Source organism: Vicugna pacos, chromosome 21 (assembly GCF_048564905.1).
Source record: "Vicugna pacos chromosome 21, VicPac4, whole genome shotgun sequence".
In the NCBI taxonomy this organism is placed as follows: Eukaryota; Metazoa; Chordata; class Mammalia; order Artiodactyla; family Camelidae; genus Vicugna; species Vicugna pacos.
In genome coordinates this window covers 27,413,995-27,434,699 of record NC_133007.1, presented here as the reverse complement: position 1 = coordinate 27,434,699, position 20,705 = coordinate 27,413,995, and the positions used below count along the sequence as shown (strand labels likewise).

At 48.1% G+C, this 20,705-nt stretch overlaps 1 protein-coding gene, 1 non-coding gene and 1 pseudogene across 2 annotated transcripts; 1 reads left to right on the top strand and 2 right to left on the bottom strand.

Moving 5' to 3' along the window:
* Positions 1-1,175: 1,175 nt before the first annotated feature.
* S100A10 (S100 calcium binding protein A10) lies at positions 1,176-11,133 on the bottom strand. The gene is made up of 3 exons (XM_006217011.4): positions 10,977-11,133; positions 4,458-4,610; positions 1,176-1,589 (listed from the first exon to the last, which is right to left on the bottom strand). Exons 2-3 carry the CDS (start codon positions 4,587-4,589, stop codon positions 1,428-1,430), a joined length of 294 nt encoding a protein of 97 aa, XP_006217073.1. The 5' UTR covers positions 4,590-4,610; positions 10,977-11,133; the 3' UTR covers positions 1,176-1,427.
* On the top strand, positions 5,617-5,692 carry TRNAT-AGU (transfer RNA threonine (anticodon AGU)). The gene has a single exon. It is a non-coding gene; the product is annotated as a tRNA-Thr (tRNA).
* Positions 11,134-17,215: 6,082 nt separating the features above from the next.
* On the bottom strand, positions 17,216-17,945 carry LOC102539393 (small ribosomal subunit protein uS10m pseudogene; annotated as a pseudogene).
* Between the last annotated feature and the right edge of the window lie 2,760 nt (positions 17,946-20,705).

The following is a 20,705-nucleotide window of genomic DNA, read 5'->3' as shown; positions in this document are numbered from 1 at the left end:
TGGAGCTGCTAGGTTTAGCAACGGCTTCACAGTTCAGCAGGGAGCTTCCTGAGCCAGCAGCTCCCTCGGTGGCCCAGTTCTACAGCATGGATTTGGAAGGCAGCTATGCTCACCACTATACCACCAACGCTACAGCATGGATTTGGGAATCATTTCTGGAGTCCATTTTTTAGCTCCCCTCTGCCATCTAATGTCATGTAGTAATAATCCCTCTCTTTGTAAATCTGCTGATGTAACCCTAGAGCTACAAAGCTATCAGCTGTCTTACGCTATTCATTTATTGGCTATGACAAAGCACAATGGTTGGCATTTTATTTCTGACCTTGATTTTATTACAGATATCCTTTCTCCAAAGCTAGCTTTGGACTCTCCTGTTTCCCTTTGCATGCTTTTCTGTGTGATGGTGGATGACCTTACACTGAACTCTTCCCCAGAAGTATGTTGTTTCCATCTTCACTGACCAATTTAATTGGGACAGTTTCATGTGCCAATTCACACATCATCTCTCCATAAAAATATAGAGTATTGTATTATTAGTAAGCCTAGCTATTATAATAATAGCAGTGGAGTGCATGTATGCTGAAACTTGTAACAGGCACAGAAAGGGCTGGGAGAAACATTTTGCAATTTATCAAGACATAAATACCGGCATTTCACTTGCAACACAAAAGCACTACCCCGTTATATGACTCACGCCTCGCCTACTTCCTGACATCTCAATATAGTCACAGCATCTCACGACAACTCAGAAAATGTTAATGTGACAGTTACTGACACATCACACTAGACTGTTTTTTGATTAGTTGTCTTAAATGGACTTATTTTTACCCTAGAATTTTTGCTGAAACTGCTATGAAGAATGGACTCAGACGTCTCAGGTATTCAACGTGCTGGTTAGAAAGGTGCTGATTTAACTGGGCAGGACTATGCTCAGTAATTACAGAATTAGACTAGATTCCTGAAGTGCCTTCTCTTAATCCTTGGAGATTTTTCTCTTAGCTAGACACAGCTACAGGCAGATCAATTCAGAAGCCTGAGTGGAGAGTGCTTCCCATTTCGCAGGTTCTGCGGACGGAGCTCCGCCTCGTGCTAGGCGCCCAAGGGCGCGCGGGCCCTCTGTGAAAGGAAGCAAGGGACAAGCATTTCTGAAGAAGGAACAAACGTTCTGTCTTGAATTCAGAACTAAAAAAGGATTTGGTTTATTGAGGGCAAGAGGATGCAAGCAATATAAAAATCAAAAGCTTATCTGGCTTTAAGTGACTTTTCTCTCTCTGCTTCTCCAATGGGAGTTAGGTTTTATTTGTACATTTTCTAAGGGTCCCAATCTGCTCAGGAAATCCTTATACAGGGGGAAGCTGTGGGGCAGATTCCTTAAGCGACCCTCTGGGAGACTTCTTATCAGGGCAGGAGCGACTGCTCAGCGCGGCCTACTTCTTTCCCTTCTGCTTCATGTGCACCACAAAGTAGTCATTGCACGCAATGGTGAGCCCGGCGATCAGCGAGAAGAAGCTCTGGAAGCCCACTTTGCCGTCCCGGCACTGGTCCAGGTCCTTCATTATCTTGTCCACGGCCAGGGGGTCTTTTTGATTCTGAAAAAAAAAAAAAGGCAAGAAATATCAGTCAGTGGTTGCAATGTCGAGCTTCTTTGAGTTTCTCCTCCTAATCATTTGGATTCTTGCTTTAGGTCATAAGTGATATTTGGAGGTCTCCTAAATGAACTTTTCCGCTTTGAGGGAGCATTTCAGTAAATTCATTTTAAAGCTGGGCAGGAGGTTTCCGTGGCATTCTTTCATGTACCTACAGAGACCCTGGAAACAAGCCTGCTTCTGGAAAGAGGAGATTCAGTGCCAGAAGAGGGAGACCCAGGACTCTGAGCCCTCAGTTCACTGGGAACCCAGCACGGCCTTCCGACTTGCTTTTCTTACAGTCTGTTACCACAGTTTTCAAAATCATAAGATTCTGCCTAAGAGTCACCCCAAACTCCCCCATCTTATAGTTTAAATTTACATTCTCTTAATAAGCTTTCATTCCTGATAGCGTGGTTGAGTCCTTTAAAAAGGAAACTCCTTTTGAAAGATCTCGTAAGATTATGTGAGGAGTAAGTTTCAGATCATTGTCCTGTGGATTTTAAAGAGGTGCTACTGATGCCATGGGCTGTGTCAGGGTTGAAGAGGACAGGCAGGTGGTCCTCATCTCTTGGCACCGCTGAGGCCAACCTAGTGCGGCTCCACATAGTCTTGGCCAGGTGACCTGTTATAAGTCTCACCGCTGCATGAGCCTCTGAGTAGCAACTAAGAACTGAGGTTGGACTAGAATGTCTCTAAGGTCGCTTCTATTCTTAATGAGTTGGTCAGTCTACACCGTCCTGTGCTCTTTGCTGGGTGTTTTACGTTGGACGTACTTCAAAAGCAGTCTGTGTGATGGAGTCATAAACTCCCTGTGACTCTCGACGGGTGGAGCTGAGATGGGCAGGCAAGATCCTCCCCATCCCTCTTTTTCTGTCTTGCTTCCGTGGTGATTGGCTCGAGCACTCCCTTTTGCAGTGATGATGCTTAGAAGTGGGAAAGTGCGGTTTCTCCTGTAGGGTCTGTGCCATCAACCAGAGGGAAATACGGCTCTTTACAGGCGTGAAAGGGCTCACGTAAAGTATTTATGAATTCCATTGATTGTATACGGGTGAGGGGTCTGACACTCAAGCGTCCCAAGTGTGCTGGATGTTTCTAAATTGCACTCAGAAATCCCTTAAGTAAAGGAGTGAAGCAGTGGCATTTCGTATACGCCCTAAGCCATCAACTAGACCCTGCTCTGTTCAGCTACCTCTGCTTTTGGTGGGTTTCAGCTAATTCTGGCCTCAACCCCAGCTTCCTGGCCGTGGTCAGAAGGAGTGAAATTTGGATGACATAAGGGGTCAACTTTAGAAACAAAACACTCTGTCAGTGCAGCGTGTGGGTGTGCCTGCAGTTATGAGCCCATGCTTGGAATAAATTACACTGCAGTGTTCAGTACTCGGTGCTACATACATCCTTTATGTTTCTCAAGCCACAAAGCCTTTGGGAGGAAGGGTCTGAGTCTCATGGGATAGTCATCCCGGCTTCTGTGCAGCAGCACCATTAGCAAGTGCTCAGAAGCAGACCAAGAGCGCCTTTGTGTAATGGGCAGGCTCCCAGTGAGCACACTTTGTCCTTGCATTTTATGCTTGCCTCCAAGGATCACAAAAGGAAGAGCGATCCTGGAGGTAACCAGGTCCAGCCGTCTCATTTTACAGAGGAGGGAAGTGATGCCCCAGTGTCAGGGCAGAGCCAGGTCTTCTAACTCCCGGCCTGGGGCTGCGTCTCAGAACCGTACAAAAGCAGAGCAGCAGTACCCTCTAACTCGCCCTGGGACGGTGCCGTGCTAGCTGCAGCCCTGAGACAGTTAAGCTATTTATGTTTATTGACTGGTACCGATGACATGTAAATCACTTGCACTACAAAGCCCTGTGCTTACTGAGGCGGCAGTTGGGGCTTTGGCTAATGCTGTTCAGCACGCAGGGAACAAGAGGCAGGACCCTGCCTCTGCCCATCACCTCCTTCCCCTCTTTAGAGCCGAAAGCATGATTCCACACCGAGCACAGTAACGATCCCTTCAGGTGACTCTGGCTGTGGCAGGGAGAGAAGGGCCTGCATCTCAGTCTGCTTATTTTTCAGGCAATGTTTCACCACCAGTGAAATGCAGCAACCACCTCCTGAGGGCTTAGGTGTAAAAGGACAGCTGTCCCTTGGGGCCTATGTCCTGAGTGATGTGTCTGAGCAGGTGGCTGATCCTGGTCTGCTCCTCACGGCGCCCTCAGGCTGTCAGAGGTGAGGCATAAACTCAAACTGTGCTCCTGTGTTTTCACAGCGTTTTCAATGTGAAAAGCAGTTATTTCTGGAGCAATGCTTGGCTCTCATCCAGCAGATACTTGACACCACTCCTTTAGATTAGAGTTGGAAAAAAATTTTCTAAAAGCCTTTGTCTGAAGGTATTTAAGAAGGGAGATTCAAGTTGCTCAAAATGGATGTGACCAGGATGTGGTACCTCCAATGCCAGGCTGGTGGACCTTGAGGGCAACCAGGCAGCCTGGTGGATTATTCTCTGGTGAAAGGCCTTCTTCCCTGCAAGTCTGCCTCAGTGGACACAGATAGCTCCAGATGGAATCTTTCTAACAAACCTCGTCTTTGGTGATTTCTGTGTAGTCTCATTTCATCTCCAAACTGTAAGCTCCTTGAGCACAGGGGCCGTGTCTTCTTTACCTTCTGTTTCCCTCCTGGTATCTTACAAACAGTAGGCACTCGGTAATGTTTAATAAGTAAATGAATGAAAACACCTTTCTAGTAGTGACTTCCACAGGGAAGGGGTGGAAAGAGGAAGGGAGAGGAACCAGGGCCCAGAAGCATCGATCTTCATGCCTGGTTCTTTCTGAGCCTTTCCACACTTACTTCCAAAAATCCAGGGAACTCCTTTTCCATGAGTACTCGCAGGTCCTCCTTTGTTAAGTAGCCTTTATCCCCAGCAAATTTGTGAAACGTGAACATCATGGTTTCCATGGCGTGTTCCATTTGAGATGGCATTTTGGTGAGGTCTGTTGAAGCCTATTAAAGGATGTAAAGAAACAGAAGTTACATTAACTTTTAAGCCACAGGCATTGCCGTTCTTTTGAGGATGGCTGGAGGAAGGGAGATTAGCTCATCCATTCAATCCTTTCCAGCTGTAAACGCCAATGACTGTAAGGACCAAATCACCCCAGGTTTTGGGCCTCCTGCTGATGGAAGTAGGCACCCCAGGTATTGATGTTCTGAATGAGGGATTTATCCAGGTACCTGCTAATTTTGGATAAATCACCTAATGAAGGATAAAAACTCTGATCGTTTGGAAAAGCAGGATCAGGGGCCCCCCTTTTAACTGACAGAGCACCTGCTGAAAGAACAAGTGTTTCACCATTCCTCTTGGCACTGGTAAATGGGACTCTATCTTAGATATGGCTGAATACCAAGCCCCACACAGTTAGGCCTGCTTAATATGAAAACTCTGGCTCTCCAAGCTTAACCAGGTAACCTGGTTCAGTCTCACTCTAGGGTTTAGAAATCTGCTTACAAAATGAATCTTGCCTGCTGGGTACGTACTCTTTACTAAAGTTCTGAACTCGTTAGCGATTGTAACAAAGATATTTGCATATTAGGTGGTAATGTGCAGATGCCCTACTCGGGAAGGAACAAGTAAAAGTATGCCCTAATTCTTTTGAGGACTTGATATATTCTTGGCAGCGCTAGACAGAAGAGCTACTTTTACAGACCGGGATATAGTGGGGAGAGGAAGAGCTTTTCATTGTGAATAGTTTTAAAAGAAAGGAAAGGAAACATGTCAGGTCGTTATGTTCAAGTATAAGGACTGGTGGCGTATGTCTCATCCAGACCCAGTGCCTGGTACTTAATAGAAGCTCAGTGAATTCTGCTTAATTGGAAGGCATGCTTTGGCCAGAACAAAGTAGCTTTGGCTAACACCACCTAAAATCACGACTGCAGAGGAAGCAGGTCAACTTGAATGGAGACTGTAATACCACTCAAAAACAAAAACAAAAACAAAAACAAGTCATGGCGGGGAGGGTATAGCTCAGTGGTAGAGAGCACTGTGCTTAGTACGCACAAGGTCCTGGGTTCAATCCCCAGTACCTCCACCAAGAAATAAATAAACTAATTACCCCCCACTCCCCCCAAAAGCCACAAGAATAGGCTTTGAGCACAGGTTGGAGGAGGGGCTGGCGCCTTCCCTGAAGAGCCCCAGCAGGAACTGGAGACATGCTTTCAGTCTGGTTCCTGTTGCTGACATACACGTGCTCGACGCAGATCCCTGAATGCTGTCTTTTACAGAGGAGAAGGTGGGATTGAGCAATTACACTGAGTCAAAAATCCCACCCCCAGACAAGTACAGGAATCAGCACGCCAAAGAATGTGCTACTCAGAAGAATGCAGTAAACCAGAGTCAGCCATGATTCATCTGGAAGGCAGTTCTCTTCGAGAAAGCAGCAAATTCTAGGTCCACTGTGGGATGAATTCCAGGGAACCACACCCTTCTCCCTCTCTTCCCACACAGCCAGGATCTGGCTTCACACGGCAGTGGGCTTGGAGGGAGTCAGCCTTGCCTGGATCGGCTCTTAAGTCCAGCAACTCAAGAGAACTGGACTGAGTCACCTATGGGAGAAGGCTGTGGCATCCGACCCCAGATCTGAAGTAACTCAGGAAAGGAGGCAGCCACCATGTGAGTTTAAAAATACCTGTGCCCCCACTCAGAGTGGCAGAGCACTTCACAGCCGATGCCCAAAGATCCCAGAAACTGGAACTGGCTGTGGGCACCGAGATCACTTCCATCACAGGGCTGCGCAGACGGAAAATGCATTGCGAAGCCAGAGAACTAAGAAAGGGACTGCAGGACGTTAAGGACCCCTAAACGGGGAACCAGGCTAATTTAGGGACTTTGGAGAAAGTTGTAAGGCTGAGGAGGTCCTGGGCACCCTTGACTATCTTCTTCAAGAGAGTGAGGCCAGCCTTCCCTGAGTGAGCACTCGGGTCTCGGGTCACTCCAAACCCAGCCCCAGGTTGTCCATGCCCATTGTGAAGGGCCAGGAGCGCTCCTGGGCCACCGGAACCCCCTCTGCAGCCTCCCCTCGCTGTTTATTCAGCACATGGGCTGTGGATGCAGCAGCCAGCCGGACTCGCTATCTGTCTGCAATAAGAACGCAGAACAGGGGCCAGTCAGGAGATGTGAGGTAGCGGGAGTGAAAATAGCTTTGAAAACCAGAGGAGATGACCTTTCTCATCAGGAACCAGTTGACCAGGGCTACGAGCAAATTACTCTGTTCTGAAGGGGAAGCCAGCACACTGGTTTTAAAGTAAGATGAAGGAAAAGGGGGAAACGTGACGAACACTGCTCTCCGGGCTAGCAGATGAGCTGTGCGGCTCTCCCACAGGGCTCGGTGGCCCCACTGAGTCCGCCCGCCTGGCCCTCCCACCTTGGGCGGGGCCTGCCGGGCTGGGGGCAGCACTGACCCTAGGTTGCTAAAGCTGCACTTCAGGGTCTTGAATCCAGCATTTCTAACCCCCCTGCCACTGCCGGGCAGGGGTGGGACTTGGAAACACTTTCACTGGATGGCGGCGGGCCTGGGGCTGAGAGACGGCAATGTCCTCTCTGTGCCCCAGACAGCCTACTCCTGCACCTGAAACACTCAGTCCATTTAATCATTTTCCCGTGTCTCTCCATCTTAGGTTTAAGTTCCTCTAGGTTAAGAACTGTGAATTATTCCGTCTTATCCACGAACTACTAAATAAATGTTTGCTAACGAGAGAATGAATGAATCAAACAATCCCCTTGGCTGGAGCTGAGGTGCAGGTGTGATTACCCAGGTCTGGGCTGAAACCCTTGCCGCTCAGAGCTCTGTGGGAGGAGGTGAGGGCTGGGAAGGGCCAGGAGAGCGGCAGCCTAGCGGCCTAGGAATGAACAGCAGAGTGCATTCCGAAGCAGAGAACACTGTGTGTCCTGCTGAACAGGTCAGGTCACCCACAGGACTTTTCTTTCTCTTCTCACTCTTGCTGTCACCTCAAGTTTTGGTTCATCCCACTTTACCGCTCTCTCACTGGGTTTCACAGGATCTATCTACCTCATTGTTCATCTACTTTTTATTGAATCATTTTATTCTGATGTCTGTCCACAGGTCTGCAGAGTGGAAGCTCAGATGTCTTTCTCTGTGTAGTTTTCTCTACAGAAAAGAATTCTAGGCTCTACAAATTTAGTCACAGTGTTGAGAATTCAGTTTTCCATTTTTGCTTTTCCTAGACTGAGCAACTATTTTGCATCACCCAGTTATGGAGTTAAGCACACGTGCACACATAATACACGGGCGCTCCCCACCTGCCCAGCTCCATGGTGCTTACCTTTGGGGAGTTCACCAGCTATGTCATACTGTTTAAAATTATATCCTGAATTCTAGGTTACTGTGTTTCTGTTTCCTTCCCCACTAGATTGTGTGGGCTTCTGGAGCAGGGTCCAACTAGCTAGCACGCTGCCCTCAGAGCTTGCTCAATGAATCAGTAAAAAAGGAAATGGGAACAATATAAATTTTGATCCTCCTGGGAGTAGCAGGGAAGCAGGAGGCCTCACAAAGTGTCTACTCCTAAGCAGTACCAAATGTTTGCTCTGGACTCATGCCCAGATCCAGGCCATAATTTCAAAAAGGAGGCTTCTAAAGAGTAAGAGGTCTGATTCACTTTGCTCTTCTGTGTCATGTCCATACCGCAGTTTTCTTACAGCCCACCCAGAAAATAACTGGCAGAGTGTCACTAAAAACAAACATCTGTTACCTAAAATGTGTTTAAGGTTTCCTTCCTTTTGCTTTGGGGATTTTAAAAAGAAAAAGAAAACTGAATTCCCTTTAGGGATCAAACTCAAGAATTTGATCCCTAAAGGGAATTCAGAAAAAGTGAGTTGAGGCAATGGATCTGATCCAGGCTGTCTCTCCCATCTTTCACCGGACATAAAACTCACCCACCAAAAAAGTGGGCAACAAAAGAAAAGCTCCAGATGCAATGGAGGAGGAGAAGGAGGAGGAGATGGAGGAGGAGGAGGAGGAGAAGAACCTCCGAAGCCTTCTCTACCACAACAGAGTACATTCAGTTTTCCTTGAAGAATTGTCAGGCATCAGCCAGAATTGGCAAACAGCCATTGCAACAACTGTTGTTAAATCCATTGGTGGATGGGTGGTAATTATTTAATGGAGGGCTAGGAAGTGCTGAAAATAGTTAAAAATAAGCAAATTCATTCTTTTTACATTTGATGTGCGATCCCCAATATTATTAAGAAAGATCCTAAGACTTCAGTCTAGCTTTCCCAGCACTCTGAGTGCTAATTTACACATTATAACTCTGAAAGGATTCTGTTGTTTCCCTCAGCTTTAAAACACTGGACTGTATCAAGGGCATACCAAGTGGGTAGTGCTCTAAAAGTCACATTTTTTGGAGCTGTCTGTGGAAAGCAAGAAGCCACCCAGTCTCAGCTCCACCCAGCCCAAGGCCTGACCTCACTGGAGTGGCTGCTGTACAGGCAGACCTGGGAGGAAAAGGCCCATCTGATGTGTGCAGGAAAAGCCAGGGAAGAGCATCAGCTGGAAATCAAGGTGCTTTCTGCCCTGCAGACCCGCAAGAAAATTTGAAGAATTGAAATAAGAATCTTCAAATAGTGGATCAAGGACCACGATGAAGAGAGTAGTTTCTGGCTGTCAAGGAAGGACTACATCATTTGGAAGAGATGATGACATGGAAATCAGACAGGAATCTGCAGGGACAGGGCTGATGAAGAAATTTCAGATGAGTTATATGAACTCATTCCTGCCCTAACCCCTGGCATTATCTTTTGCAATTTGCTGCAACACATCGGAGGCAAAGATCACTGATAGGTTTCCATGAGCCTGGTCTCACCTGAAGGGCAGGATGTAAAACTCCACTGCTGCAGGCTGAAATTCAAGCTGCAGGGGAAAACAGTCTGTAGCTACTGGGGACCTCTTACGGGAAAAGCTGTCTCCCAAGTAAAGCTGAGGCAGCCTGCCGGCAGGCATACAGGCGGATAACCCAGCAGCGGGCCTGCCATGGCCCTGCCAGTCTTAACTGCAGCCCTCACCCACAGGTCAGTCAAGAAACCTGTCCTTCAGATTGCTGGCCAGTCCTGGTGTGACTCACTTCCTCTTGGAAAATGCTCTCTAAGATGGCACAGTTCCCTTTTTCCTTCAGGGAGTGTTCTGTCTGAACCACCAGGCAGAGAGAAGCTGGAACCATCAGCGCCACACCCACATGGTCTCACAACTGAGTCACAGGCCTCCACTAGGTGTATCCGGGAGCCCTTTGTGCTAACCACGCCCTGCAGAAAGCTCCCAGCTCCAGGGAGGGAAAGGGGTGGGCCTAAAGTATTCCAGAGTTTGGCTTAATGTATTCGAGTCTGGCCCAGGACTAAGCGGTGCCCCGCCCACAGCCAGCAGCTCTGCTTCATATCCCCCCAACCTCCAGCACACACCCCCCCGCCCCCCGGCCCAGGGTTTCAGTTAGGTGGAGCCCGGCTGAGGCTGGAGAGTGCAACATCCCGGGCTGGGGGGAGCCAAGCGCCATTCCTTTGGCCAAGCTCAAGTTGTGACCAGGTGCCAACGGCTCACTGCGCTGGGCCAGCTTATTCTGGGTTGGGATATCCTTCATGAAGCCTGCTCTTCCTCTATCTCTGTATAGTTCCACTTGTTCAATTCAGATAGCAAGAAGGGAACCCTTTCTGTACAAATATCACTTCACATACCCCACTGTGCCCACCTCCACCCCGCAAAACTGCTTCGTAAAGAAAACAAATGGGCCTTCTTCCATCCGTTGGCAGTAAAAACCTTCCCGTCTAGCAGACAAACAACAGGAAGCCCAATCTGAAGCATCGGGGAGTGGGCCTCAGGAGTGTCCTTTAGAAAAGGAGCCGCCAGCCCTCCCCGAGGACCGTCCAGCTAGAAGGAGGAGGAGGCTACGAATATCTGGACAGAGGGCAGCCTGCAGCCGGAGCCCACAAAGAAACAGGCGGGCCAGAAGCAGGGGTTTGGATAACTGGGGAAATTAGTAGAAAAGTGAGCGTAAAGAAAAACAGAAAGGTAGGAGACAGCAGCGCCCAGGACACCAGCACGGAGGTACTGTAGTAAAGGACAAGTGCCCCCTCCTCCCGCCCCCGAGGATGTGGGGGGTCGCGCCGCAGTGGGACAGGCGCGCTGCTCGCCACGCCGGGGTGTGGCCCAGAGCGCGGAGCAGCGGATGCCCCCGCATCCGCAGTCGATTCCCGACCAGCACCCCGACCCGCGACGCCGGCCCCGCGAGCCGGAGCAGCCGATGTGGAGGCTTCCCCAGAGCGAGGGGTCTGGGGCCGCGGACGGCCCGGGACTGGCGGGCGGAACTCACCTAGGCAGGAGGCGCGGCGGGGACTCCGGGCTGGCGGGGACGCGCGGCCAGTGAGCAGATCGCCGTGGGCTGGGCGCCTTAGTACGTGGGGGCGGGGAGGGGGGGAGGCAGGAGGAGCCTGTGCCGGCGTCGGGGCCTCTGCTCACCCCACCCCTTCTCCTCCCTCCTCTTCCTGCCCCCTCCCCCCGCCCCAGCACTCACACCCCGGGCGCAGCGCACCCACCGCTCTCCCGCAGTGCAGAGGAGCTCCTTCAAGCCTCCACCCACCCCCAGTGAGAGCAACATTGTAAACGTCTCTTCCTACTCGAATGCTCTCGAATGTGTTAGGACGTCCCCACCCTCGGCCGTGCCCTTCCTCTTGGGTTTGGTTTTGGAGAGCGAGTGAATGTGGAAATCAAGGAATTCAGCCGTTTTGCGGGTGGAGTGCGCTGGCCCAGAACGAGACTGTTAAAGGCTCGTCTGTAACCTACAGGTCTAGGAATTGTTTTCTAGATGACACTGGAGGGAGGGGCACGTGGAGTCCTAAAGACCGCGAAGGCGTCAGGCTTGGTGAGTCTCAGATTAGGCTTTAGGAGGCTAGTTCGGAGGGGCTCCGGGGCCTCACCCCCGGCTCGGCGGCCGGCTTGCGGAGAAGCAGAGTTCCTGCCTCGGCCTGCCCGCTGCCCGCGGTCGGGGAGGGAGGGTGCTGCCTGGCTTGGCCTCAGGGCGGTACAAACCCTTTGTTGAACTGGGGATTTACCCCTCTTAGTGTGAGTGGTTTCACTTGGTCGAGTTTCAACTGTAGTTGATATTGTTAAAACCGGCTTCAAAATCTCCTTGTCCTGAAGTAGGCCTTTTGGGTCTCAAAGCCGGTTAGAAGAAATTTGGAGAAAATGGGAGTGTTTCCTAGCTGACACTATTCCCTGCCCCCCCCCCCCCCCCCCCCGCCTTAGACGTTTATTGTAGTTTAGGGTTAACTGCGAACTACTAGCAGCTGTTGGTGAAAAAGGGCCCAGTGCCAAGTCCTGGGTTTTCCTTTGTTCCCAGGGGAGGTCCTGGGAGGAGTGAGTGATCCCAAAGGAATGAGCAGACTTGGGGAATCCTCCAAGTGCCACCATGTGACTAATCTTGGCTCCTGCCAGGAAAACTGCACTTGTATTTCAGCTCTCTCTCTGCTGAGTTCCTACAGTCCTGTTGCTACATGTTCAGGGGGTGGTCCTGCGCAACCTTCCCATAGGCTTCCTAAGTTCTTTCTAGGCCTCTGGTTACAGTCAAGAGTGGAGAAAATCCTGGATCCCTTTAGTTCCAGGAAAGATGCAGCTGGATTTAGGATCGGAGCACCCGAGTTTGCATATGCTTATCTGATTTCTTCATTTGATTCACAAACATTTAGGGGCTCTTAGAGTATGTGTTAGGCCCTGTGGATTCGAAAATCGGAAAATCCGTCCCCACCCTCAAAGAGCTTCAAGTTATGTTGGGAGATAGATGAACAAACTGAAAATCGAGTGAGCTCAGTGAATGGTCGAGGACACTATGGGACACTGTGAGAACATTGAGGAGGGGGTCTCCAAGTTCCTGTGGAGTGCTTGCCAAACAATTCCTGGAGGAGGAACATTTAATAGACATTAAAAAAAAATAACAACAACATTTATTGTGACTTTTAAATCTGATTATTAAAAAAGGTTACATTCCTGCTGTGCTAGCTGCTGAGGACATGGTGGTGAAAGTGCAGGATGGGCGCTGGCTCTGCCCTCCGCAGTGCTTTTCACTCTAGGCTCTGGGAGGGCCATGGAGCTCTAAGTACCTGCTGGGCCTGTGACCTCTCTCGAGGGCAAATGGTCCCAGGCAGTTCTTTCTCCAGAAAGTAGTTACATACAGTGTACATACGCGCATACAGTGGAGCCAGCTCTGTTTTCCTTGTGACAGCTGGTCAGACCAGGGTCTAGCCCCTGAGCCAGAGCTGTCCAGCAAGGATGGGGAAGTGGCTAGGGGAGAGGGGAGATGTGGGGAGAGGAGCAGACTGAATGTCCTTCAAAGGCATGGGGACAGAGGCTTTGGACAGTGTGGTTCCTGGAACAAAGAGGAGGCAGTGTGCGTGTTCACCACCAGGCCCACGGCGTGCTCACCACCAGGCCCACGGCGTGCTCCAGTGTACAGAATGCTGGGAGCAGGGCGCATGCATGTTTACCATCAGGCCCACGGCGTGCTCCAGTGTACGGAACGCTGGGAGCAGGGCGCAGTGTTCTTTCTACTAATGAGGCAGTGTTGGGTATTTTCCCATTTTTCCATGCCACTAGCAAGAAAACCTCTTACCCAGTGATTCTCAATTCTTAGGTTGGTGGTTGCAGCAAAGAGGGCAGATTATCCACCAAAAGTGTGTGTTCTTCCCATCGCAGTGTAGAGGTGTTGCTGAGAAGTGGCTGCTGGGCTAGAAATTATGTTCCTAGCGCCCCTTACATCTACGTGATACTCTGGGACCAGTCACTGGCAGAATGGGGCTGGAAGCGATGCATGTCACCTGCAGGCCAAGGGGGTTAAGAAGTGACTTTCCCACATTCTTTCTCTCCACTTGCTGGACTCTGAAACGCTAGGGTTGGAAGAGCCACAGTTGGAAGGAGCCTGGGTCCCTGAGTCACTGAGTGGAGGAAAACCACTAGCTGACCAGGAACATCTTCACTAGCTAGTCATGTGGGTGGGAAAGAACCCAGGAACTGGAGGATTTATTTGTTACAGCATAACCCTAATGAATAGAGTGGCATTCTTTTGAATGCTAGTATTTTTGGCAGCATACTCAAAAAGACTAAGTGGCAAAACTACAACGAGGTTATCACCTCACACCTGTCAGAATGGCCATCTTCAAAAAGTCTAGAAATAACAAATGCTAGAGAGGATGTGGAGAAATGGGAACCCTCCTATGTTGGTAGGAATGTAAATTGGTGCATAACCAATTTGTGGAAAACAATATGGAGGTTCCTTAAAAAACTAAAGATAGACTTAACATATGACCCAGCAATCCCATTCCTGGGCATATATCTGGAGAAAAGTCTAATTTGAAAAGAGGCATGTACCCCAATGTTCATAGCAGCACTATTTACAATAGGCAAGACATGGAAGCACCATAAATGTCTGTTGTCAGGTGAATGAAGAGAGGGTATATATAGCTCAGTGGTAGAGTGCATGCTTTGCATGCACAAGGTCCTGGGTTTAATCCCCAATACCCCATTTAAAAAAGAAAAAACCTAATTACTCCCCATCCCTCCCCAAAAAAGCACTGGAAAAAAAAACCCAGATGAATGGATAAAGAAGATATGGTACATATACACAATGAAATACTACTGAGCCATAAAAAAGAATGAAATAATGCCATTTGCAGCAACATGGATGAACCTAGAGATTATCATACTAAGTGTGGATTCACTAACATGTGGAATCTAAAATATGTCACAAACGAACTTATTTATGAAACAGAAACAGAAAACAAACTGATGGTTACCAAAGGGGAAAGGAAGTTGGGGAGAGATAAATTAGGAGTTTGGAATTAGCAGATACAAACTATAATATATAAAATAGATAAACAACAAGGTCCTACTGTATAGCACAGAGAGCTATATTCAATACCCTGTAATAAACCATAATGGAAAGAACATGAAAAAGAATATATGTGTATGTGTGTGTGTGTGTGTGTGTGTATATATATATATATATATATATATATATATATATATAAAACTGAATCACTTTCCTGTATACCAGAAACTAACACAACGTTGTAAATCAACTATATTTCAATTAGAAAAAAAGATTAAATGGCATGTACAGTAATTACACTATTACACTGATCACACTTCAGGATCATGGTGGCACTGTTCAAGTTGAACGATTTACTGCCTTGATAACTCTCTCTTAGATACTCAAAGGGCAAAGTTCTGGCAGGACTGGAAAGTGCACACAGTTTCTTTGTTTCTTCATACTCATCAAGTTATGCCCTGCACCACACAGAAACCATGGGCAGCCAAGTTCTGTCTGCCCAGACATTGTGTTAATGGCCTGAATCGTAACTGTAGCAATAGGAAACTTTATCCATCAGTTATAGAGCCCGCTTAAGGAGTCACAGCAGTCCTCTGTGGCACTTTGGTTGAGAACTACTGATTTACAGTTGCCTCGTCAAGACTTTTGCTGGCAACCCCAAAAACAAAACAGAAAAACAGACCCCCAAGTGTGGCTGTACTAGTGCAACCTAAATAGGGAAATACGATTTATTAAATTTTCCCCATTTTTTTTAACATTTAGGTTGTTGTCAGTTTCTTACTGTCACATATAATAATTATATATAAAAGGGCTGTTTTTGAATAAACATCTTTGCCCACAGGTTTATTTTCTTAGGATAGATTCTTGTCAGGGACTACCGTTTTTGTTTGTTTATGTGGGTCTTAAAGGGTAAACAGGGGCTGACAGGAGGGAAAAGCACGTATCAGAGCAGGGAATTGCGAGGTATCTTGTCTGTTCCACGAATTGCCCCACTTCTGCATGGGGAGAGCGCAAAGTCCCTTAGGGCCTTGGATGGGGGTGAGTCCCAAGAGGTGCCTTTCTTGGGGGAACCTGGGATGCCTTGAACATGTTCCTGAACCAAACTTGGGTCTGCTTGCCTGTGAGCAGTAAAGCCAATCTACTGACACCAGTTTGTGCTGAAGGAAAGTGCAGCATTAATTGCAAGGATGAAGACAAGGAGTCTGGGGCAGCTAATGCTCAGAAAACCCAAACTCTCTGATGGGTTTCAGGGAAGCAGTTTTAAAGGCAAGTGAGGGAGGGGAGTTGCAGGGTGTGTGATCAGTGCGTGCACAATTCTCTGCTTGGCTGGTGGAAGGTAAAAGGGTGGTGTCACAAAGGTTTACATTGTCAGTCTTCATACCCTAGTAGGTCTGGGGGCCACGTGCTCACGGTCAACAAGTAGTTAACCTCTCCCATTTGGTGGGGGGTTTAGCATCTGTAAAACAACTCAGGAAATGTGCATCAGATACTGTTATCTAGGTACCTCAGGGAGGAACTCAAGATTCTGTGACTGTCATATGGCTGATCTACTGTTTAAATTCTTATCAGTTCTCCTGGCCCAACTGCTGTTTTTGTCACTACATGTTCACATCCTTTCAGTCACTTACCAACTGAGTGGCTCTGGGAAAGTCATTTCACCACGGTGAACCTGTCTCCTAAAGAGTGAAATAGGGATAGACACCCATCTTCTGGGGTGGCGGCAAAGAGTGAACCAGCTCCTGGCCGTGAGGGCATCCAGCTTGGCCCCAGCACGCAGCAGCTTCTGGACAGCAGATCAGCTTCTGTGTGATCCCTCCCCGCAGAAAAGAAGATTTAAGGGGGCTAGGCTGGGCTGCTCTGTGGCCCAAGGTCTCTGGTGTGGGATTTGTGGGTGAACACCTTTGAGCAGACTTCCTTCTGGGCACTGGGAGGGCTCCACTGAGGCTGCGTTGGCTGTGCTGACTTAATCTCTTTGAACAGCAGAAGCCGAAGGCCTTTTTTTTTTTTTTTTAAACACTGCAGGACTCTGAGCTTGGAGTGGAAACCATCTGCTTTCTTCTGTAGGTGAGCTGCACATTCTAGTGATTACAATCTATTAAATATTTACAGAGTGCCTACCAATACCCAGAATGTTCTGGAAACTGGAGATGTGTCAGGGACCAAGACAGACGAATTTCTGCCTACGTGGGCCTTACAGTCTAGTGGGAAAGGCAAATAAAATACAGGTAAAGCAGAAAAACAAAACTAATATAAAATTTTTGGCAAGTTGTAATGAGTGCCTTGATGGGAAAAACAAAGAGTTCTGAATGAGAGAACTGAAGTAGAAAGTCAGGGAACGCTACACTGATGAGGGGACGTTTAAACCCAGACTTAGACGAAGAAGAGAAACTGGCTGCAAATAAGGGAGAGGCTAGAAGGGAGCTTTCTGGGTGGAGGCAAGAGCGTGTGCAGAGGCTGGGAGGTGGCAAAGGGCTTGGTCTGAGATGGGGATTGGAAGCCGCCAGTGTGCCTGCAGCAGGGGAGCACGGGGGAGGGGGCTGGACATTCAGAGAGACAGTATGGCTACAGAACAGAGGGATTAAGAGCCCAGAATTGGGAGTGACTCATATTTTCTCTACCACTCATTAGCTGTGTGATTTTTTTCCCCCGATTCTTATTGTTTATTGATCATTTTTGTCGACACCATCTTCACTGGAGACCCCCTCCACTTAACATGCACGTCTGGTCCACCCTCATTTCGCATCCCAGCACAAGTGGTCTCCCTTAGACTTTGATTTGCCTTCTTCTTTTCCGTGTGGTATTGTCTCCCAGGTTGGCTTCTGGATGTGTTCTGGTAACTGTTCTAATTTTGTCTTTGTAACTTCCATGGCATCTCCCTCAGGTAAGTTTCGCTGAGTATATTCCAAGTAGACATCAGCTGTACTTCCAGTGAGATGTTCTAACTCTAACCATCTGTAAAGTGTTCTCATTTCATGCTGAACTCTGTGCTTCTGGAAAGTGTGCACTGATTTGAGAAGAGTAAATCGCTCTGTTTTCCTTGGAGGTTCATGTACTTTGATAGAGATACCACGTTCTTTAGCAGCAAGCATGGCAAAACATTCGTAACTGTCCAATACAGCCTTATCATGGCCTTTTACTGAAGCTGACAGGGGCTTATGTAATGTGTCTTGTTCATCAGAAATGGTTATCATAGGCTTGGTCAAATCCTTGGGAACATCAATGTGTAAGTTTGAAAACTGTACCCACTTCCTATTGGAGCTGAGGATGAAGCCACTATTTTTGGCTGTACTGCTCCTGTACTGATTAGAGGAAAATTCCTTGAATCCTGCCGGCCCAGGGCCAGCTATGTGATCTTGAACACATCACATTGACCTTTCCAAACCTCAATTTTCTCATCTGGAAAATGGACTTAAAAGAGTACCTACCTCCAGGGATGTTGCGAATATAAATGAGAAAATGCATGTAAATACTTAGCAGAGGGCCTGGCACATAGTAAGCACCCTACTCGTGTTAACTATAATTATTATTAATAAGTGGAGGGTGGGTTGGAGCCAGACAGACCTGTGTGGGGTCCTGGCTCTGCTGACGATTGCTTTATGCCACGGGCATGTGAGTCTCTGTGCCTTCTGTTTCCTCATCCATGAAGTGGGCTTCAAATGCCTGTCCTGGGGGGCAGTTATTATGGGGATTATATGAAGTGATTTATGTACAAGGCCTTTCAATTATTTTAAAGTGTTTTCCTGAATATATCCAGCCTCTTAGTAAACACTCAAAAAAAGAGACAGACAAAGCCTTGAAAAGTAGTCACAAGTTTATGGGTCTGCTTATGTTATGGACTGGGTGGCCAACAGAAAAACCCCCTGGGAATTCTAAACCTCTTTTTCCATCCTTTAGTCATGAGGAACTCTGATTTTTCATGTCTTCTCAAAGAAGAAGAGGAAAATGACGCTGTACTTTGAGTTAGGCAATCATCCCAGAACAGAACACCAGTTTGTCTGGACCCCGAGAATGCTTACCGTTGGAGAGAACTCTGCAAGATAGGGCCTGCCCATCATGGGCTGTAGTCTGCCAGTCTCATATGCAGTTACCTTTTCTTTTCTAAAGCTTGAGAGGAAGTGGTGTTTCAGACAGAAATCCTGAGGGCTGTATGAAGGGGAAAGTTGTTTAACAGATAGATACTCTGTGTTCATGGATATTGGAATGTGGCTGGGGAGGGCTTAGACCCACAGAAATGTGACTCCGTGGGGCCCTGGTGACTCAGACTCCCTGTGACAAGGTGGCTGCTTGGTATAAAATGAAGCTTTAGCAATATTAGCCAGCAAGTAGCTCTGGGGTTTCCCAGCAATCCTGTTTCAGGGCTGGAAGCTGGGAGAAGCTGCTGTGTGGTGGTGATGCGTGGTGGTTTGTACTGGGAGAGGGTGTGTCCTTGCTTCCTAGCTAATGCTGTGGGGCCCTCTGGTGGCTGCAGAGCGAATAGCTCTGCAGTGGGATTTGCTTTCTCCTGAATGGTCCTGGCTGAGTATGGAGCAGGAAGCCTTTGTCTAGAAACCCAAGGATTGAAAATGGTGCTGGGAAGTGTACTGAGCTGGCTTGAGACAGAGGCTGCCATTCTCTCATGCCTTTGGTAGCATTCTCAGGGTTTCAGTAGCGGAAATGGTAATGTTCTGTGTTTACGATAAAAAAAAAGCACGAAATTAATGAAAATAGAGACGTTAGGTTCAACATTGCTTGGTGCTGTATAGAGCAAGACCTCAATTGGGGCACAGAATTTAATCAGTTTTATTGGTTAGCTTTTAAGTGAATTCAGTCTAACAGTTTTGATCACAAATACTCTGAAAGCCAAAGTGCCTGGGTATTAGAGGTATACTTGCTGTTAATCAACGGGGGCATCTTCGAGGTCTACACTGTTCATATCCTGTAAGAATAAAAAGTGTAATCCAGGTCTCACTTATTAAAAATTAACACGACAATTTCATAGTCTACAAATCTCTGTCTCATGTGTTATCTCATGTGTCCCTTATAATCAGCCCAAGGAGTATTTTAGATTGATTAGTGTTATGAGCATAATATTTTATTTTGCTTTATATATATTATTCTTAAATCTCATAGAAGCCCCGTAAGACAGATGCTAAATTTGTTTTCAGATGAGGAAGAGAGGCTCAGAGAGGTTAAATAGCTTACCTAAGGGCATATATATGGCCCTATTAGAACCCACATAAGCCTAGGCTCAAAGCCTCTTTCTTGCCCCTGCACCACTCTGCCTTTCTTTGGGGAGAGCAGTGACAAGGACAGCTGCTTAGGAACATAACCATAATCTAGGCAGGAACATGGGATGTTCACAAATAGCTCTGATAGGAGGTAGTGTGTGCGCCAGTGTTGCGCAGGTGTAGACAGTAAAATCAGTAGGAATTCAGAAGAGCGGCCCCTTCACTAAGACCCTTAAGAATAACTTCACGGGAGATACAGGATTTGAAATGAGCCTTGAAGGCTGGGTCACTATCCCTTTGATAGGCATCAGTGGGGCATGTGGAACAGGTGCTGAGAGGAGGGCAATCCAGGGGGAGGAGGAGCACAAATAAAAACACAGAGGGGCGAATGTGCAGGAGAAACAGCAAACGCAGCTAGGAAAAGGGTCTGGGTGAGGGATAGAGGTTGATTATTGATGCCTTTTTTTTCTTTTTAGTATTTAGTGAAAACAGTGGTAAGAGGATTAGAATATTGGGGTTTGATTTCAGGTTCTCCCATTTGGCCCAGGACCTGGCCCCACCCACCAGCAGGCAAACACCAGCTCCAGGACTACCAGGGCCCTGCATCCAGAGATCTTGGGATCTAGCTCTGCCCACCAGTGAGCTAGCACTAGCCCTGGGACCCCCTGGACCTCAGCCCCACCCACCAGTGGTAAGACACCAGCTCTGAGACCCCAGGGCCCTGCAGCCACAGATGCCAGGACCTGGCATTCCTGGAAGTGGCCACTAGCCCTGGGACTCAACTTCACTGATTGGTGGCTGGGCACCAGCCCTGGCATCTCTGGGATCCCCCACCCACCAGTGGGCAGACACAAGCCCCAGCCTACCTTGGCAGGACACAGCCAACATATCAGGAGGCTAGCACCAGTCCCAGGAATCCCCCAGGCCCTGGCCTTCACTGCCAACTGGCCAGCACCATCTCTGGGACATCTTGGGCCCCTCAGCTAGTGGACTGACACCAGCTTCTGGGCCCCCA